General features: G+C 43.1%; 1 protein-coding gene across 2 annotated transcripts; it reads left to right on the forward strand.

The window, feature by feature from the left end:
• Positions 1-1,258: 1,258 nt before the first annotated feature.
• LPAR5 (lysophosphatidic acid receptor 5) lies at positions 1,259-17,203 on the forward strand. Of its 2 annotated transcripts, none has more exons than XM_020804124.3 (3): positions 1,259-1,586; positions 12,633-12,812; positions 13,866-17,203. In XM_020804124.3, exon 3 carries the CDS (start codon positions 14,114-14,116, stop codon positions 15,218-15,220), a length of 1,107 nt encoding a protein of 368 aa, XP_020659783.2. In that variant the 5' UTR covers positions 1,259-1,586; positions 12,633-12,812; positions 13,866-14,113; the 3' UTR covers positions 15,221-17,203. The 2 variants fall into 2 exon arrangements, with proteins under 2 accessions (XP_020659783.2, XP_078240864.1); XM_078384738.1 differs by lacking the exon at positions 1,259-1,586 and adding an exon at positions 8,378-8,509 and having other exon boundaries at positions 13,866-15,924.
• Positions 17,204-21,577: the final 4,374 nt, after the last annotated feature.

The following is a 21,577-nucleotide window of genomic DNA, read 5'->3' on the forward strand; positions in this document are numbered from 1 at the left end:
CAAGAGGGGTTGTTTTGTTGTTGTTGTTTGCTTGTTTGGGTTGTTTACTTGTTATTATTGTTGTTTCTAATGTTTCCACTTGCGTTATTTAATCTTTGTTTTTTGCTCGCGTGATCACCTGTACCGGTTCTTTAGGGCCTCTGTTGGATGTGTTCAGATGGCATTACTGATGATCCACAGAGTGGGGTGTGGGAGTAAACCCTACTCCTTCAGTGTGTGTACTGGTGAGGACTACAACTGCAATGCAATTTCAAAATTGTATTTTTTTAAAAAAGTTTTTTTTTCCCTCCTAGGATAACACTAATCCAAATATTTACCAAGTCTTCTCAGTTCAGCACTATTTTGCTTGCTAAGCATTAAACAAAAGGAGGGAGCTGAGCGGTAATAACAGCAGAGTAGAAAGAGAGAAATGTGGGCTGTGTGACATGTAGACACTTGAAATGTACTTTCTTGGGGATATTAAATATTTCTGTGCAAAGAGCAACACTGATTTGAATGCCTGGGTGTGGCATAAAGTTTGCTTAAATGTCTCTGTGGCCATGCCCTCTGACATTCCTGTGTCGCCCAACTGCATATACCAGTCTCATGTGCCCCTAGTCTAACCCAGTCTAGAATGGTCTTATATACCAGATGGGTGGGGTACAAATCAAATCAAATCAAATCAAATCAAATCAAATCAAATCAATCAATCAATCAATCAATCAATCAATCAATCAATCAATCAATCAATCAATCAAACTGCTAGGGCAGTGAAACCCAGATACCAAAACTGCTGCTGGTGGCTGTGGATTGGGCCTGAAACACCAAAGCTTTGTCATTGAGGGAGGTTTTGAATCTAACTAATACCACCTTTTACTGGCTGTTACTACCACCATTTGGATTTTCTGCCCTAGATGCCAACATATCTTGGGCTATGTGTCTCTGAGCTGACAGTGATTACACAATATAAAGAAGGTGATTTTTAAGTATTTCAGGCCCTTTTGCATTGGGCAGACACAGCACCTTTAATTGTATCTGGAACACCACACAGAGCTATAGTCTGTGTGACCCACACAACTAGCAATCGGTCAGATTTCTGTCACCTCTGTGACAAGAGCTCTGTGTCTCATCTCCAGTATGGTTGACCCTGGCTAATGATTAATTTCTCTGTCTTACTCCTCACTTTCCTTTCCTATGTAAGGCAGGGTGAATGTCTACGAAGGGGGGGGAGGGGAGAAATGCATGAGCTCAACCACTACTAGCCGACTTCCTTATTTGTCACACTACCTGCAACACACAACGACTGCGGCAAGTAAAGGAGGTTGCTGCTTCTTCAGTATTTTTTCTTTTATGACTGGTTCAGCACAGCTTATCTGTCCATGAAGCCAAAGTTCATATGCTGTTGTCAATACCAGGATGTATAAGGGGAAGAGGAAGGGACCAAAAGGGGTGGAAGAAAGTGTGTGCGCAATATTCTTGAAGGAACAAGGGAAGCCGTCTGACTCTATGATCGAAAGCAGTAGTCCTGGATGGTCCTGAGGAAGTCTATGAGACCTGGGGATTTCCTGTGCTACTTCGCAGAATGTGATCTCCTCTGAGTTTCTCTGGTGAGCCAAAGTTGCTTCAATTTCTATCAATATTCATCAGAAGACATTAAATAAAGAGCCTGCAACACACACACACACACACACACTCCAACAACCTACAAAGGAGGCAAGGTAGCATATGTAAAGGGAATGGACTTAGGAGAGGGGTGGAATTAGATGATGGTGAAGAGCAGCCGTAACCTTCTTTGACATGTGTTCATTGCCAGCAGACTGGCAGAGAAGGAAAGGGCGGCCTTCTCTTTTTTTAAAAAAAAAAAGTCAAGAAGAACAGGTAGCCTGGACTGTGCTAATTGCAAGATTACAGCCTGTGATCATTTTGAACTCCATGGTCTGAAGTGTTCCTGAGTTGATTTCTGCACATCAAACTGCTCTTTAAGGCAGAATCAACCAGGGCAATAAGAACAATTGACAGCATTAAAATGCAAGGAGGCGTGCCATGTGTGCCTAGGTTGGTTTGTAAGATAAGCCCTTTCAAGGCTGAGGGCTGTCTCAGAATTCCATTGTCGAGAACTCCAGTTCCAGACTAGTAGAGAGGAATTGCATTATATAGTGGTGAAAAATGTACTTTTCAGATATTCAGGGATTGGCCATACACTGAAAAGTGCATCTAATGTGGTCTGGCAAATGCTAGCAGAAATGCTTCCCTGAGCTAGGGTTTCTATCCTTTATGTTAACAAATCCGCACGTGTGCTTTGAAACGGGCATGGCAAGCAGAAATTCAGCAGGTGCAGTTTCTCTTCCACAGCATCTTGGTGTTAGGAAAGTTGCACCTGCTGATTGCTGCCTGCCACGGGCTGTTAAATGGGCGAGGGGGTCTGAACAGAACAAAGGTTGATACCTCCCTATTTTGAGGGAGCCAAAATCCTCAAGACTCAGAATTTGTTTGCTGCCCAGTTTATTTTTGTCCCATCTTTTAAGGCCAGGTGAAATCTAAAATAAGAATCAGGATAACTTGCCCTCAGATCCCTGTAATGAAAACACTCTATTAAAAAGGTGTGAGATTAAAACCCAGGGAACCTGCAAGAAAAATCAGCAAGAAGCTTGACAAAATAAAGAGGATGTTAGCAGCTGTGTTTATCGATGATCAAGTTTATTTCACTGCATTGTCATATTTATCAGTATACGGACCTGTCTTGCAGAATTGTTGTATGAAATACTGATGAAACATAAAGGGAAAACTAACCGGTGCCTGTGGCTGATCTTGGGTGGGGGTAGATTCCCCCTGAGACACTAATTGCATGACTTAGGAGTTCACCGGGATCAGGTGCTCTCTGTAGGAAGGCAACACAGGCGGCCTTGGTCACAGCCAGCTGCTTGTTATCACCTTTGACTGATTCAGCAATTGTGCCCTTCTCTGGATTGGGCAGATCTTGCCTTACTTATTCATGCCCTTATTACATTTAGGTTAGATATCTAGATAAAGGTTTCAATATGAATCTGCCTTTGAAGACGCCTTAGTGAGAAGGCCACTGGCTGGTTGCTTCTGGGCTCCAGTAGGTGATCAGTGCATATAAATAACACTGCACACCAGTGCGTATCACCCTGTTCATATAATCTGCCACTGCACTGGTTGCCAGTACATGAGCAGGTTCAGTTCCAAGTTCTAGGTTTTGCCTTTAATCCCCTAAATCAGTGATGGTGAACCTTTTTGAGCCGGAGTGCCCAAACTGCAACACAAAATCAACTTATTTATTTCAGAGTGCCAATACTGCAATTAAAACCCGAATGCTGAGGTTTTAGTTTGTTTGTTTTTTCCTATGAGTGGTATTAACAAATAAATACTTACTGGTCCTCCAATCCCCCACTGGGCTAGACCGGTGATGGTTGCCATTGCACTCCTCCACTGGACCACTGCACCAGCAGAGGGGAGTGCTAAAATCCGGGATCGGAGGACGGGTACGTATTTCTCTATGGCGACTTATGGCTCTGTGTGCCAGCTGTGGTTCGCCATCACTGCCCTAAATGATTTACGATTTGAAGGATCTTCTGTATCTATATGAACCTGCTTAGGCTTGATGATGGACCCAGTGCCATTCATTTACTCACTGGTGAGGTCTTTCAGATATATCTGTAGCAAAGGCAAACTCATTATCATCGGCTTGTCACTGTCATCTTTTAGGAAGTGTCCCTGGTTCCTTCTGTCCGTTTTTAAACAGGGTCTTATGATAAGGCAGCCTAATCTGGTTTTAACTGAAACCACTTATAAGTGACTGGCTTGCTGTAGATGAATGATAATGGTTTCTGCTACTCCTTATTGTTGAATGTTTTGTTTTTATTAATAATAATAATAGTTGTGCTGTCGGTTAATTCTGACATACGGTGACCCTTTCTCAGGATTTTCTTCTTGCGGCATTCAGGGGCTGTGCAGCTTGCCCAAGGCTACACAGGCTGGGTCTTGTCCAACACAGCACAGTGGGAATTCAAACTCTGTGCCTAATTCAGATACACTGGCAAGTAGAATCAGAAGAATTCAGCTTTGCTGAAGCTTGATTTGTAGCCTATGTTATGTTTCTGTTAGGTGATCGCACAAAGACTGCAAATTCTTTTGGTGCCAGTGTTTGCAGTATCTCCTCAATCTGGGGCTCTTTGATCTATTCTATGTCAATGGTCCCCAACTTTGGGCCTCCAGATGTTCTTGGACTTCAAGTCCCAGAAATCCTGGCCAGCAGAGGTGGTGGTGAAGGCTTCTAGGAGTTGTAGTTCAAGAATATCTGGAGGCCCAAGGTTGGGGACCACTGTTCTATGCCATGACCCACAGCCCTCCTTCTTTTGATCCTGACCTCTGCCAATCCCTGGCTCTCGTTTTATGGTCCATTGTAAAACCAATGAGCTGTTTTAGGTGTAGGGCACTGCTGAGGGAAAGGTGCCGTTCTCTAAAATCCAACATAATATACTAACACATACACAGGTTCCACAGACAGATAGTAGTCTGCTGTAGTTAGTGGGAGCTGTTTGTATTTCTGCGAAGGTTTGCTAGGGTCTTGAGGTGAACTGTCTCCAGGTTCCTTCTTTGGACTGAGTAATGACAACTTACTCACAGATCCCAAAACATCAACATTGATTTCTGGAAAAAAAAAACCCAAAAAAACTATTAACATTAACAGGAGCCACCAACTGATCCTCTTCATGCAACAGTGTGAGGAAGGGGTTAAAGTCTTGAATAACAAAGGGGTTGTCAGGAAGTCCATATCTAGGAACTGGGTGATAGTCTCTTGTTGATGGTCCTGGTGAAATTGTCAACATGGTCTCCTTGGGGTGCCTCATACCCAGGTGCTCCAGTTGCTGACTGGCCCTTCCTCATTTTTCCTTGGCTAACTTGGTTCTTTCTTCCCTTCATCTCTTTCCCCACTCCCTGGCCTCCTCCTCACCGAATAGGACGGTTTCTGGGGTCTCATTTCTTGTCTCCTCCTTTCAGTCTCCTCATGGGGAACCCTGAGTCTTTCCCACTTTCCCAAAGGTTTCCCAAACTTTCCCAAAGGTTTTCCATCCAGATCCCTTCCCGCCCAGGTGGAAGAATCTTATTCTCATTTCTCACTTCCACCTCGCCTGGCTCTGCTGCCCTTCTCTGAGACACCTCCTCCTCATATACCTCCATTTCCCCCTTTTCTCCCATTCCTGCCATTTCCAACTGTTCCAACATGTCCTCCATCCCCACGTCCTCTAATAACCCAGCTTTCTCCTTTACTAGGGTTCCCAACTTTACCCATGGGTCCATGTTGTCCCCATCTATCTTTCCTGCCTTTTTTTTCCAGCCAAACACTCTTCTCTTTCCCCCATAGATGCTGTCATTCTCTGGCCATTCGGGTCTTCCCTGTCTGACTGTCTCTGAGCTGTTCCCTTCTCTCAGCAAGAATGGGCGGCGCTTGAGCCCAGTTGGTATCAGACCGACCATCCATCATGCAATTTCATATCAATTTATTTGTTACCCCTGCAAAGGTGACTTTGTGGCAACTAGGGGCAAAGCTGCTGGTGTGTGTGTGTGTGTGTGTGTGTGTGTGTGTGTGTGTGTGTGTGTGTGTGTGTGTGTGTTTTCAGCTGTCCAAAGCATCCCACCCAGCTTAGTAAGTCACCAGAATACCACCTACAGTCATTCTTTTGGACAAGAAAATAACTGATCTCACCAGGAAAATACCATTCAAATTGCTCCAGCTTTACATATATATAAAATTAGGGAGGCCCCAGCAGTGAGGAAAAAAACACTCTGCTACAGAAGCAAAAAGGGCCAGATTGATTCTCATTGATTTTCATATTTTGTGGTCAGTGATAAGAAATTCAAATGCCTCTGTTTTACTTCCATAGCAAATCCTGTACTATTTACGTATGTACTTGCAACCTGACTGAGCTGTCCAGCCAGCTCCTTTTTATTCTGGATACTTTATTTTCACAATTTCCCCTTATGAATTCTGTAGACTGCCTTTAGTCAGCTTTTTGCTCAGACAGACCATTACACAAACACATATACAAATTATCATAATTGTTAACACATAGGATTGGGTTGCAACAAAGTCACATATATAAACAAAATAATAGTGTGTGTGTGTGTGTGTGTGTGTGTGTGTGTGTGTGTGTGTGTGTGTGTGTACACACACACACGCACACACATTATTATTTTGTTTATATATGTGACTTTGTTTCAACCCAATCCTATGTTTTAACAATTATGATAATTTGTACAGTATATATGTCTGTGTGAAGGGGTGATATCTGGAGATCAGTGGAGCAGAAACCACCTGAGCTGTAAACTAGGAAAAAGCCCTCTCCCGTATGATCTGTAATCTTGCGGGAATCCTGCCCTGCATCTTTCGACACCCTATCCCTTTGGGATATAACCAGGATAGCATTGACACAAAGGACATACTGTTGATGGGTAGAGGCATGGTCTTTGTTGGAAAGGGGCGGGGGAACCAAGACGCCACTTGTAGAGGAAAGTGGTGCCCGTTTCTTTTCTTTTCTTGAAGGAATTGATCAGTTTTACTTCTGCTGTCAAAGACCTGCAGAACTAAAGTGACAAGAGCTGGAACGACACGCTTCCTCCAAATCAGGGTCAGTGGAGAGCAACCTTCACCACTTCACATGATGTACGCCTTACTGTGTTGTAATATAGTCCATAAGGGGCACCATTTTAAAGTACAGCAAGGCTTGGGCTGAGCAGGGAGTCCCCTTCCTTTCCACAGGCCTTCTTTGTCTGACTTTTCCAGCTGGTGGCTAGATGGCAGCAGCGGCTGGGCAGCACAATGGCAGCCGCAGTGGCAGGGGAGGGGGGCATCTTCCAGGGCCGCAGAGATTCTTCCTGCCACGGCTGCTGCCAACCTGCGCTCCGCGGCTGCAGCTGTCCTGCAGAGGAGGAAGGGCAACCTGCTCCGCTGAAAACTGAGCCACTGAAGCAGACTCCCTGGGCAAAAACAACGTTGCCACTTGGACAATGCTGGCTAGCTCCTATTGTTCGTGCCTGGGGGAAGGAGGCAGCCAGTGGCTCCATTTTGCCAGATTAAAACATGTTTGCAACGGGAGTGTTTTCACTCCGGATTGCAGATAATCCTCAGCAAGGAACTTACTGTAGGTTACCTGCAACATCTAGTTCCAGCCCAGGAGAAGTTTTTTTTTCTTTTTTTGAATCATCATCTCTGCAGCCTTTCCTGCTGAAAACTCTAATTCAGACACCACCAGAAGAAGCTCTTTGGTTCAAGACTTTTAGCAGCAGAAGAGGAAGGAAGGAAGGAAGGAAGGAAGGAAGGAAGGAAGGAAGGAAGGAAGGAAGGAAGGAAGGAAGGAAGGAAGGAAGGAAGGAAGGAAGGAAGGAAGGAAGGAAGGAAGGAAGAAGGGGGGGAGAAAGAAAAACTAGGGAATCTCTTCCATTTGCCAGGAGACTTTGAGCATATCTAGGTAGAAAGCAGTACCAACATTTTCTTCCTTCTGACATCTTCTGCTTGCTTTTCATGATAGAAGCAAGATTGTTAACATAGTTCCTGTATATCATCTGATCTGGTTCTAAACTGAAAAGGGCTACAGTAGTGCAGCTCTTGGGCCTTTGAACTGTACCAGTCCTCAGGTAAACTATGCTGCAGTTTAGAGACCATTTTAACTACAGATCTCTACAGTGCAGCGCATGTCTTCTTGGCCTTGGCCACTCTGGGAGACAAACCCAATTTTATTTCATGCCAGAAGGGCCAGTTATGGCTGAGCTGGGCCTGGAAGACTTTGCTTAATCATTTTTGAATATAGCTTGAATGTCCAGTATTTCCCCAGGAAAAAGGAGTTACTATTTAATCAGTTTACGTCAAGGTAGAGATATTCACTTTTCTGAGTACAGAAAAGTTTGCAATGGTTAGGAAGATTTTCTGTTGATTATTCCATCCATCCATTCATATTTGAAGTGATTAATTTAAAAAATCACTGTCATTACTAACTACCGGAAAAAATACAACATTTTAATTAACCATGACAATATATTATGTGTCCCTAATTCAGATGTTATGGTGCTCACAGAAGTAGAACAGTGGATAATTTTAGATAATTTCAGACTCTGAGCTGGGTAATCTTATGATGCCTTCGCCCCACTTTGGAATATGATATCTATTTACAGTAGAAAAGGAAAAGCTACACACAAAGATCTGTCTTTTTAAATGGCCACAATATTATGTTCAAGTATAGAAACAAATAAACCCACGGCTTAAGGATAAAGATAGAGAATAGGAGGAACAATTACTAAAACAGCAACAACACACAAACCTATTGACTTCAGGTAGTTTCATTTGAAAACCAATAAACCAAAAGTTTCCCTTAAGAGGTACAGCAGTTGTGTTTCACAGAACTGTAAGTAAAACCTACGTCATCAGCTAACATCTGCATAACCATTACAGCAAAATCCTGTATATCTCTATTTTGAAACAAGTCCTGCGTGTTTCAGTGGAGCTCATTCTTAGGTGAGTAGCTATAGGATTATAACCTCTAAGATGAATTAGGATACCTCCTTTAAAAAAGGGGGGGGGGATTTTCAATACCAGGTACAGGGAAGCAATGACTGAAATTACCAGTGAAGTTACTTGTGCCAGTTTGACTGGCAGGATTGACGGCTATGCTATAATAACCCGTGGAGTCTTCTAGGTGAGGCGTTTGCTCTGCAAAACATTCCTGCAAGGTCTCCAGTGTACTGAGAAGTTTACCTGCTGTGGAGATGAATAAGGCTTGGCCCAATACGGTGATGCGAACTGTAACAAAATGTCTGGCAGTAATGTGAATGGGAGTGTAACCACACCCCAATTTGCCCTGTGGCTTGTACTAGAACTGGCGCAGTTAAATTTGATGTATTTTCCATCGACTACAGCTAGTACAGCTAGTTGCAAATGAGCCTCATCTTGTTTCCTGGGCATTCGTTGCTTTTTGCTTCAGCTGGCAAGGGCTAATGCTTCTTTGTAGTGATTCTGCTTGCATGGCTTTCTTCAGTTTCTGGCATGTGTGATCATCATTTATGTCAGTCCAAGGGGACAGTGGCAGCTCTGTCCTAGGAAAGTTTTGACAGTAATGTGTGTGTGTGTTTTAGAAAAAGATAAATAAAATAGTGTTGAACTCATGTAACAACATGTGAAACCACAGTGCTTGTTTGATATGGCACTGAAGTGGAAAAGCAGAATTTTAAAAACTGCTCGAAAGAGAGACAAGAGGGTGCTCACTTGAGAAGGACACTCTTACTGGGCTAGCATACCTTCAGTATGGTGCTGCACACCAGTACGGTGGGAACATGACCTTCAAGTAGGTGCCTAGGGTCTCTCCTCTGAACAATTGTTTAAATTATCCTTTTCCAATTTAGTGCTATGTCAGATAAGGACTGCGGTTTCACAAATGATATCAATTCAGCACTACATCACTTGCTAATTTTGTTTTTATAAAAAAAGAAAAACAGAAGTAAGGAAAGAGGGTGATGTTAATGACAGAGAAGGGTGGCCAGCCTGTGATCCTGATGAGAATTATAGTGGTTTGAGTTGTGGTATGGACATTTGTTCTAAAAATTGCCCAAGATAATTAAATATTCCATGTGAATGACAACAGTGATTTAACTGGCATAGGAAACTTTGAATCAATCCAAATCAGCCAGGAGCAGGGACTCTATCTAGTCACACCCTCTGTTTGCTCTTCTGGATCGTCCAAGAAATGATAGAGCACTGTGACACTTTTCAGTCCATTTCCAAGGTCAATCGTACTGTTTCACTTTTGTTTTGTTACTTTGATTTCTTTTTCTTGTTCCCTGTCCAATGGCAAATGTGAAATTGGCAAGGTGAACTAGAAAAGAGGAGCCATGCTGGTGATCAGGGAGAAAACCCCCCTTTCCCCAATTCCTCTCATTTAACTCTAGGATTTCTCTCTCTCTCTCTCTCTCTCTCTTTCTCTCTCTCTCTCTCTCTCTCTCTCTCTGTGTGTGTGTGTGTGTGTGTGTGTGTGTGTGTGTGTGTGTGTGTGTGTGTGTGTGTGTGTGTGTGTGTGTGTGTGTGTGTGGTTCAGAACATGTGTGTGAGATAACATTTGCCTGCCTGCATGCCTACCTCCGAAAAAGTAAGTGGTTTGGGTTGGAGCTGGGGGGAATGCACTCCCACATTCCCCGCTTCTTGTTCTATCTATCTATCTATCTATCTATCTATCTATCTATCTATCTATCTATCTATCTATCTATCTATCTATCTATCTATCTATCTATCTATCTATCTATCTATCTATCTATCTATCTATCTATCTATCTATCTATCTATCTGTCTGTCTGTCTGTCTGTCTGTCTGTCTGTTTATTTATTTATTTATTTATTTATTTATTTATTTATTTATTTATTTATTTATTTATTTATTTATTTATTTATTTATTTATATGCTGCCAACTCTACCCAAAGGTCTCTGGGCGATCCAGTTATGGACAGAGATACTGGTAAATGACACATCTGGATGGCATGCAGAATCTTGGAGGATGAGGAAGAAAACCCAGTCTTTTGTCCATCTAGAGAGCCTATTCAGACCAGTGGGAGGGGGAGTAAAACCAACATGGAGGATATATCAGGGTTCTCCTACCAGCTCTCCTCAGACTGAAGAAGGTACTTGGATGAGTAGTGAAACATTTCAATCTAACCAGTTGCCACGACTCAACTTCCAGAGACAAAGAAAGCAATAAGAGGGAGTGCAAATGGGCTCCTACCTGGAAGAACTCCCAGACTCAGTCCCTCCACCTTCGCTTGTGGGTGAGGCAGAAAGGGTGTACCCTGTGCTCAATTCACTCGCTGTTCTTGGGCATTAGATTTTTATATTTATCAAAGGAAGGCGTGCACTTATAACAATGTTTGAAAAGTACTGTACCCATCTCTTCTCCATTTAGAGATAGTAAGGGAAATTTGCAAACAGTATTCTATTTAGTTCCTTAGTAAGGAATGAAGAAGACCTCACCTTCTGGCATGAGTCTGTGAAGATTCTCAGTCACCCAGGTGAGGTTATCTGGAAGCTGAGTCATGGCAACTGGATTTATTTCTTATTAGGCTGAAATGTTTGGCCATGGGAACGGAGGGGGGGGGGCTTCTTGAAGAACAGCTTGCCCTGCTGGAGCAGGGATGTTCTCGGACTACAGCTTCCAGAATCCCTGACCATTGACCAAGCTGTCTTGGGCTTCTGGGGCATAAAGTCCAACAATACCTGGGCTCTGAGCTTGTGTGAGAAGGAGAAAAGCCATGTGGGATTCCACTATGCTACGAGAGATGGGCATGAACTGCCTAGAGGAGGCTGGTCAGGGAAGCCAGGCTGCTGCTTCTTGAGTGGGTGCCCACCAGAGGAGGCGGGGTTTGAAGCACTGCACACCTGTTTGGTTGCTCAATGAACCAGAATGAACCACTGAACTGGAAGTTTGTGCCCATCTATTTTACAACTATTTGGGTGATACTGGCCCTGTCCTTTGCATCTGGGAATTCTTGTGCTGCTACATGGACACACCCTTCCTTCCTTCCTTCCTTCCTTCCTTCCTTCCTTCCTTCCTTCCTTCCTTCCTTCCTTCCTTCCTTCCTTCCTTCCTTCCTTCCTTCCTTCCTTCCTTCCTTCCTTCCTTCCTTCACCAAGATGATAAAACCTTCCCCACCCACTCACCCAAAGTCAGCTGAGATAAATAGTGTAGAGGCTTAATGTGCGTTAGCCACAGACAATGGGTTCACAAGTCAGCAGACCCGCAGGTTCCTAATTTCCGAAATCTCATTCTCAGTTGCAGGAAATGTCTTAGTTCAGTGGAAGAACATATGTTCTGCATACACAGAATATTGCCTTGTCTCTGGCATCTGCAGGCAGGGCTGGGAACGATATCCTATGTGAAACCATGGGCAACCGTTGCCGCTCAGTTTTGACAGCACTGAGTTAGCTGGATCCAGGGTCTGATTCAGCATCAAGCCATTTCCTGTGCTTCTGGTTTTTTACACACACTCATATCTGCTTTTTTGACGTTGTGATTCCTAATAACTCTTTGCAAACGTGCAGAAAGTGTTCATAAGAGAGTGTTACATTCCATCAAGATGTTTCCAACACATGGTGACCCCGATGGGGTCTTGGAAGTATGTGAGATGTCCGAGTAGTGGTTTACCATTGCCACAGACCCCCCATGAATTTCCATGCCCAAGCAAGGATTTGAATCCAGATTTCCTGAGTCCGAGTCTGACACTCTGACACACCTCACTAGCTTTTTGTATTCTAGACTAATTTGATGTCCTCATTGCCTGCAGGCAGAGCCAGTTTAGACATTACGCAGAGGTTAACCCAGGTTTGCCCCTGTTGATTCAGCAAAAAGCTGCAGCCAATCAGAGTCCTTGAAGCAAATGAATGAATATACATGATTGCAACAAACATACTGCTTTTTTCAGCTATTCATCACTTTCCAAAAACCGTAGGGACACATTTAAAGAATGTAGTATGTAAAGCAGCAACAGTGAAGATAACAGAGTTCCTTAATCCTTACATGTTGACTGCCTTTCATTAAACCATTAAGGAACTGCACTATTTTTTTCCTTCATGTCCTTTAAAGAAAACATTTTTTTCACAGGTGATCAATCTCTTCAAACAAAGTTAAAAAACCAAATGACAACATACAGAAAATGGTACAAAGAAAAAGACAGAAGAATAATTCTTCCACAGTGCTTTTACCCCCCAGGACCCTAGAAGAAGTATCAACTCTTTTATTGTGTCGTGCTACACATCTGGAAAACCAAAAACTACTTCAGAAGTAAGTTGCATCCTTTTGGAAACTTAGTATATTTCTGTCAAAGAAATTTGTCCTGCCAAATCAATTTTTGGTGATAAATAATAAAACAATAATGAGGGAGATCTAATAATGTAACTGTGTATGCTAAAGGGAAACTGTTGTAGTGTCAGCCTACAAAGTGAAGCAAATCCAGGGTATTTCTTGACATCAGAACCATTATCAGTGCCAAATGGATATAAAACCACTTCTAAAACAGTAACTGTTTTTTCAGGTGTCTCAGAATTCCAATGGTAGTGCATCAGAATGGAAAAAGATGTTGTCTGGCATATTAATGGTTACTTGCTATATATTATATATTTAATTTCATCAGCCACAGCAATTTATTTATTTGTTTTTAAGAAAGTGCTTCTGATCCCCTCCCACATCCCACCACTGGGATGACTTGGAAATGTTTTATTTCCAAAAATTTTCTGCAGCTCATAATGTCACCAACCTTATGAGGTATAACTTACAAACCAGGATTTAAGCTGATATGTGAATTTTTAGGTGGCTAAACAATGTCCTACAGCCCTCCACAATCTGGTAAGGAAACATCAGAGCTCACCTGCCCTGATGAAGTTTAGAGTGCATACCTGCCTGTATACTGAATTCTGCTGGGCAACGAACAGTGGGGTCCCTTATGAGGGGCCTCCTAACGGAAAGAAAGATGGTTTATAAATGAAATATATATAAAAACAAGCACTTTAGGAGGTCCTTTGGGTCAGGGACATGGAAGACAGTTAACTCCCTTCTTCCTGCTTCTCTAACCAAACCCATCTCCTCTCAAAAATATATTCCTTTCTAACTGTGATTGCAGTTATTGCCTAAATTAGTGGAGAAGCACAGAAAAATCTGCAGAAATGTATGTGATTTTTTTTGTGCCTTTTGACATCTGTTTCCTATTTGTTGCTTCTTCCTTCCTTTTTCTGAGCATTTTTTTCTTCCCATCAGCCACTCCTCCTTATTATTTCAATTTCTCTGTTTTCTTTGTGAGCATGCTGCAATTACAAGGGGCATTTTCTAATTTTCTTCCAGACTCTTCATTTTGAGAGTGGCACCGATACTCGTGTCCGCTTTTCTGATGGCTTTTTAGGCTTGGACGTTCAAGTGGGAAGGCTAGGAACACCATCTAACAGCAGCTGAATTCAGAAGGAATGTAAGGAGCCAGGACTTGAGTTCTACACCGTTGATCTGATCCTGTTTTTCTTTGAAGGGGATGTTCTCTTGGTTTTGTCTGTTTCTCCCAGCACCTTAAACTACAGTGCTGAAGGTGAGTCACAAGCATGTCAGGCACCAATGTTACGATGTGCAAAGATCACAGTGCCAGCCACCGATTGCACCTGGTTGGATACAGCCTGATCTTCACCGCAGGCTTGCTACTCAATGTTGCAGCACTCTGGATTTTCCTGTATTACCTGAAACTCAAGTCGGTGGTGAGCATCTACATGTTAAACTTGGCTGCGAGTGACCTCCTTTTCACCATATCTTTGCCCTTCCGTATTTATTACTATTCCATGGGCGAGTGGCCTTTTGGAACCATTCCTTGCCAGATCTCTGGCTCTGTCTTCCAAATAAACATGTATGGCAGCTGCCTCTTCCTAATGTGCATCAACCTGGACCGCTTTGTTGCTATCGTCTATCCTCTCCGTTGGCGACATTTCCGACGCCCCAAAGTGGCTCGGCTGCTCTGCCTTGTGGTCTGGGTGCTTATCCTGATGGGCTCCGTTCCTGTCGCTGGTGTCCACAAAACAACTTCTTGTGTCAAAGAGAACCGGACCATCACACTGTGTTTTGAAAGCTTCAGTGATGGCCTGTGGCAGAAAGGACTCTTCCCCCTGGTTATTCTGGCAGAGATCCTCGGTTTCCTTCTGCCTCTGACGTCTGTGTCCTTCTGCTCAGTCCGAATGTTTCAGAACCTGTGCCAGGCTGACCGGAAGCAGAACCTGCGCCAGCAGAAAACAATCCGCATGCTTGTGGTCAACCTGGTCATCTTTATTATCTGCTTTGTGCCCTATAACATTATTCTGGCCATCTATGGGATGATCAAGGCCCACGTGATCAAGACTGGATCGCCAACACGCGATTCTGTACGCCAAGCCCTTGTGGTCACTGTGCTGTTGGCCAGTATGAATTGCACTCTGGACCCTCTGATCTATTACTTCAACACTGAAGGTTTTCGAAATACGTTAAAGAAGTTGAGAAAGGGGCAAGCGTGGGACTCAGAAACTGGAACAATTCAGACCCGGATAATGGAAGGGAGGACCTACAAGGGAGCTCACACCAAGCCAGGAGCTAAACAGTTTCCAGTTCAGATCCGCCCCTATGAAGACTCGCCTTTTGTTTCCCCTAAAATGTTTCTGAACAGTCCCATTGAAGACTCTGAAATATAAAAAATGGATGGGCTCTCAGCTTGCTGACTTTCGGGAGGGAGGGAGGCTAACAGGCATTGGAAAGTTACTCACTGGACATTTCCAAATGGTAAACGGAGTGAAAATGTGGTGAGACCAAAAAACAAAAAAAGTAAAAGGAGAGTGGTTCCAAACTTTTGACATTAGTTTCAAACTTTTCACAGTTTTAGGGAGAACTTTGTTTACTGTATCATACAGCTTCATACTAATGTGTGGCATCATTTATGTTCATGTTTATGGCCAGGGCAAGCTCCCATTTTGATGCCTTAACTCAGTGGTTCTTAACCTGTGTTACTCAGGTGTTTTTGAACTGCAACTCCCAGAAACCCCAGCCAGCAGAGCTGATGGTGAAGGCTTCTGGGAGTTGCAGTCCAAAAACATCTGAGTAACAAAGGTTAAGAACCAGTGCCCTAACTTACCCCAGAAACTTGCATCAAGGTGACTGTAGGTCTTTGACGATAGCAGTGCCCTTAAATTCAAAGTTGTCACTGTTCAGATAGATTGCTTTTCCTTTAAGCAACAACAACGGGGAAAAAACGTGTTGGTTACTACTATTGTCTGATGCAGATGTGGGCAGCCTTCAGGTTTGCAGGATCGACTGCTTTTTTATCAGACTTTCAAGAAATGCCAACCAAACCCAAGTACAAAAGACATGCACTAAAAAATAAAGAATTCTGATCCAGTAATTGGTTTTGAATAGCACAAGTGAATAGTGCTCATACCCCTTTCACACTGAAATCCAATCTGTTTCAACACTGTAATTATGGGCTGACTAGGTGTCAAATGTTCTTTTTATCATACAGGTGGGAGTCAGAAACCTTTATTGATCTGTTAGAAACCACTGAGAGATCTAGCAACAGATCCCAGTCTGTCTTCTAATTACCCTTGCTCTAATGTTGCAACTGTCAGGTTTTCTGCTATATTTATAAAGGCCTCCAGTGGTCTGCCCACTTCTTGGCACCTTGGAGAAGCTTGTAGATGTCAAAAAAATCAATAGTCAGCCATCTAGACAAGCCACCTGATGCACCAGCGGTATTTAAGTGGCTCCGTGGGATTCAGAGTGTTAAACTGTGTCACCCATGTGCTCTCAGAGCACATGCACGAACTCCCGTGTACTTTGAGAAACATCTTTAAGGAGTTTTGAAATTGCCACGATTGCATTTTAACACAGAGTGGGCTGACTTGAATGCTATGTTGCTTTTTTTAAATGCAGGCTGCTTCTAAGAATGGGAATGAGATGCTCAAAGTTACACATCCAGCATGGAACAAATATTTTAAAACAAAGCAATGTAATAGCTTGATCTTTATAGCTGACATGGAAGGAAGTACACATTCTGGATATGCAGCAGTGGGAAAGATCCAAAGTAGAAGTAGATTAGCTCTGACTGAACACACCAAAGGTCATACACTCCGGATCTAGTCAGTCAATGGTCAACTTTCATACACTCCTGATCTAGGAAGATGTGGAGGATTTGCAAGTCAGGCTATAAATACCACAATGTTCATTTTGTTGTTTAGTCCTTTAGTCGTATCTGACTCTTCATGACCCCATGGACCAGAGCACGCCAGGCCCTCCTGTCTTCCACTGCCTCCCGTAGTTGGGTCAAATTCAGGTTGGTAGCTTCGATGACACTGTCCAGCCATCTCGTCCTCTGTCGTCCCCTTCTCCTCCTGCCTTCACACTTTCCTAACATCAGGGTCTTTTCCAAGGAGTCTTCTCTTCTCATGAGATGGCCAAAGTACTGGAGCCTCAGCTTCAGGATCTGTCCTTCCAGTGAGCACTCAAGGTTGATTTCCTTCAGAATGGATAGGTTTGTTCTCCTTGCAGTCCAGGGGACTCTGTTTATGTTATGACCTGTGGAATACGCACTTCTCCCTTGAATATCACATGTTTGAACAGTTCAGTTTTGGTTTTTGGTTGTACACATTTTTTTCAATAAATAAATATTCTAATTGATAAATAAATAGTGATGAAATAGAAATTCAATAAATACCATGATCCTGTCCACCCTGAACCCCACGAGTTCAACACCGAAGGCATAAAAATGGCCTATTGCCCCCCAAATACAATATCTTTAATCCAGCTGTAATGCTTATTATACATTATACTCCATGGAAAGGATTGTCAACATTATGGAAGAGAACCCCAATAGAGAGAACTGTTGTTGTGTACTGTTTTTGCTTTGTAGTTATGTTTGGGTGGTGGTATAAGAGTTATACACGGATTTTGAACTGTACAGGGGTCTGGTACCCCTGTTGAAGGGAGAAGTGTATATACAAATAGACATTCACGTAGATGACGGCTGAGTTATTGTACTACTACTGCACACAAGAGGAGGGGCAATGTTGGCACTCCATGGAATTTAAAATTTAAACTTCCATAAGACAGAAGGAGAGACAGAATGAAAGGTTTTCTGATAATATCTGCATATATACATTTACAAGAGCACTCTATTCGGTAGACATTGTCACTGGATACTCACATCCCCAACTATAAAACTAGGCTTCTCCACAGATGTGCCATAGAGCCTGCTAACAATATTTTGAGGGCCATGTGATTGTTTACAGATAACCCATCATTACAACTAAAATCACATTAGTACTGTATTGTAGAGATGTCATTCAGGTAGACTTTCAGATCCAAGAAATCAAATTTACAAAGAATGTGATTATGCCCAGAAGACCAATAACAAAATGAAGCAAATTAAATTGAAAATTATGGGAATAAAACTCTTCCTGTGACCATGACACCCAATAAGAAGGAAATCATTTTTCTAATTACTGTAACAGTGTCTTAAGATGTTCTCACAGAGTAACTGGGTATTACTCTGAACTGCCTGGTCTGAAAATAAAGCGACTGTCCTCCTAGCCTATTCCTCTACTGCCACCTGGTGTCCCACAATCTGCTGAAAACAGCAGTGATAATCCTGTGTTTTGCTTGAAGGGGTGAGTTTTTTTTAAAAAAAGTGTTATAAGTGAAGACAATTCACGTTGTTAAAATGGAAGCACAACTTCTACTCCCAAAATAAGGTCATCTCTCCCCCTTTCTTTCCATGTAGCTCTATAAATATGTCATTTGATTTTTTTTTTTTAAAAATAGTTCTTATTTCTACCATTGCCTCTTTTTGACCAAAGATATTCAGTAATATTAGCAAAAGGAAAGAGACCCAAGAGTCCTCCTGTGTTGGACTGGACATTCATATGCTCTTTCATGGATGGCATATCACCACCAGCTCAGTGTGAGTCATGAACATAGAAAAAAGGGGCATGTGGGATCCTGAATTTTCAAACTTATTTTTCTAAAAAAAAAATCTTATCTTTTATCAATGTAACAATATGCTGATTTCAAAAAGGAAGAGGAGCTAGAGACCAAATTGCTAACATGCGCTGAAATCCAGCTTGTACTTCTGGGAGTTCTCGGTCCACTGTACACATGGACATCACCAAATGGACAATATAGAAATCAAATAGATTGTGTAATTGGAAGTGTTATGCCAGACTACAAGAAGTTTTAACAAATTTAAAATAACACCACGACAGCAGTAGCTACTGACTGTGAGAGGAAGCTGATGCAAGGTTGGGCAGGAGTAGGACAATATAAGGGAATTCTTGGGCAAGGATCAAAAGAAAGAACAAGCTAACAGAGATTCTAGGTTAGAAGTCTGGAATTCAGGAGAGCAACATAAGCTAGCTAGCAGAATTCTCTGGCTGAATCCTGGATCGGGTCTGTGTGTGTGCACTAAAACGGTGATTTCAGCTAAGAATTGCTGGATAGCCCAGTAGTTTAAGTATCTGGCTGTGGAACCAGACATTGGGACCTTGATTCCCCCACTGTGTCTCCTGGATAGGGGCTGGACTTGATGATTTATAGGGTCCCTTCCAACTCTGCATTTCTAAGATGATGATGATTATGATGATCAAAATGAAGTCATCATGAAGAGGATTGACAGGGATAAGTAGGAGTGTTTAGGAAGAGACAGATATAGAAAGAAGATTCACCCTAGACGATTCCCCAGAACTGACAAGGTGCTAATTGGCAATTTCCAATCCTTTTTATGTATTTCTTTTTCTCAAGTGGTTTAGCAATACTTCATTCCAGTGCTGGCCTTTTTTTTAAAAAAAAGTGGTTTGGAGACACTGTACAGAAAGTGAAGAAAAGCAATGGCATCATGATGCAAAATTTAAACCACTCTGCTGGCTGGCTGAACTAAAAAAAATATAATTCCTCATTAAAAAGAGACAATTCCCCAACAATTTCCCTGGGCTTAGCTTTCTCTCATGCAGTCACAAGTTTTTAATTCCATTTCCTCTATGTCAGATAAGATGTACACTGAGGAGCAAATGGCCAATACAGATACTCACTAGGATTCAGAACACCTGGGCTGAAATCATTCTTGGCCATGGAAACTTCCTGAGGGTAAAACCATTCTATCAATATCTTACATACCTTGAAAACCCTAATCCTAGAAACCACAGAGTACTAACTGCATTAGGAACACAACACCATGACTTTAAACCTACCCCCCTTCCTGCTGTTTCCCAGAGCCAAACTGATCACCCCAGGTTGCTGTCTTTCTCAGGTAAAAACTGGATGGGAATATTCAATAAAGAAATAGTATGTGGCAGATAGCCCTCACCTAACTATCCAGCCCCAATCCAAATCACAACCTCTTCCCTGTAGCTATTTCTGGCTTTCAAAAACAAAATGGTGGCAGATCCAGCCGCAGATTTCTGTCTTTTCCAGGTTGCTAGAGAAACTGCCTTTATACAATTAGCTTGCAGGGGAATATATTTTAAAAAGAAGTTCCTCATAGCACCTGTCTTGAACATTAAGATCACATTATCCAAGTGTGTGTCCTGTTCCAAGCAAGGCTCAGGAAGCAAAGTCAAGACCATCAGAGGTCAAGACTAGACATGGGCACAAAGTGTTTCGTTACGCTTTGGCCCAATTTGTACACGTGGCACCTGTGGTGCCACACATTCCCTACTCCCAGCCAGCTGCTCCACTTACAAGCCTGTGCACGCCGGCAGGTTTGTCCTCCTGGGGCTGCTGTCCAGTCCAGGCAGGAGCTTGGGCTTCCCTTCTCCCCCTCCTCCAGCAGTTGACCAATTAACAACTGTGCACCAAGAATCTCCATCCCACCTCCGCATCTGACTGGTCAGCTGCCAGGGGAGGCAGGGGAGGGAAGCCTGAGCTCCTGCCTGGGCTGGACAGCTGCCCCAGGAGGATGACCTGGTCAGTGCACACAGGCTTGAGAGTGGGGCAGCTGGCGGGGGGACGGAGGAGGTGCCATGTGTATGAATTGGGGCAAAGTGCTTTGTGCCTATGTCTAGTCAAGACCAATAAAGGCTGAGCAGGTATCCAAAGGTAAATCCAACAGCAGAAGCAAAAGACAGCCCAGGATCAAACACACTGAATACCTCAGTGTACACAGTAAACAAAAGGCTAAGTCCCACACTGTCCAAGTCTCCAGGAATTTTCCAGGCTGAATTCTGAAAGTTCCAGCCCATAGACTCACACCTACATTTTATGCACCTGAAGCTGGGCCTATCTCTAGAGTTATATGGTTATCCAAGGCCTTGCTTCCTGTACAATAAAAGCAGGTATCGCAGTGTTTCCTGTGATTGTTCTTCCGGAAGCATCCTCTGTGGAGCCTAAAGGTCAGCAAGACGATTCTCAGGAAGCACAATGGCAGCTTACTTTTTGGACATTAACAACAGGAAGCAAGGCCCAAGAGAGCCATAAAGTCTTGGATGTAGGCCCTGCCTCAGGTTAGCAAAACATAGGTGTCCGTAGACATGGGTTTGTGGGCTGGAACTCCCAGAATTCTGACTGAAGAATTCTTGGAGAACGCTGGGCGTTGGAGTCCAAACCCCGCCCCCCAACAACAAATAGCACATCCCTAATTGTTGGAGTCATGAAATGAGAAGGCTGATGGGCTTTGTGATCACAAGTAATTAGGATAGCAAACAGTCTCTTAGAGATAGAAGTTTAAGAAGTCAGCCACACACACAAGGATGTCTGCCAGCAGGGCTCCTGATGGGCGACTAGTCTGAGGAAGCAGAATGAGAAGTCTTCTCTGCCCTGCCCTCCAGGAGGACTGTGCTTTTATTAACCTTACAAGCTCACAGATAGTTGACAGTGTATAGATAGTTGACAGAGTTCAGATAGGACAATGGTTACATAATGCCATTAGGATTGGCCCAAGGAAAGGCAATTAAGCAAGATCTCTATCACGTATGAGAAAGAAGAATGGTTGGCAACCATGCCCCTCAGAAGCAGCTGTGACGACATCCAGGAGGCTTTGCCCTACTACTGTAGATGAAGCCAACAGCTTA

This window comes from Pogona vitticeps, chromosome 2 (genome assembly GCF_051106095.1).
Source record: "Pogona vitticeps strain Pit_001003342236 chromosome 2, PviZW2.1, whole genome shotgun sequence".
Taxonomy (NCBI): Eukaryota; Metazoa; Chordata; class Lepidosauria; order Squamata; family Agamidae; genus Pogona; species Pogona vitticeps.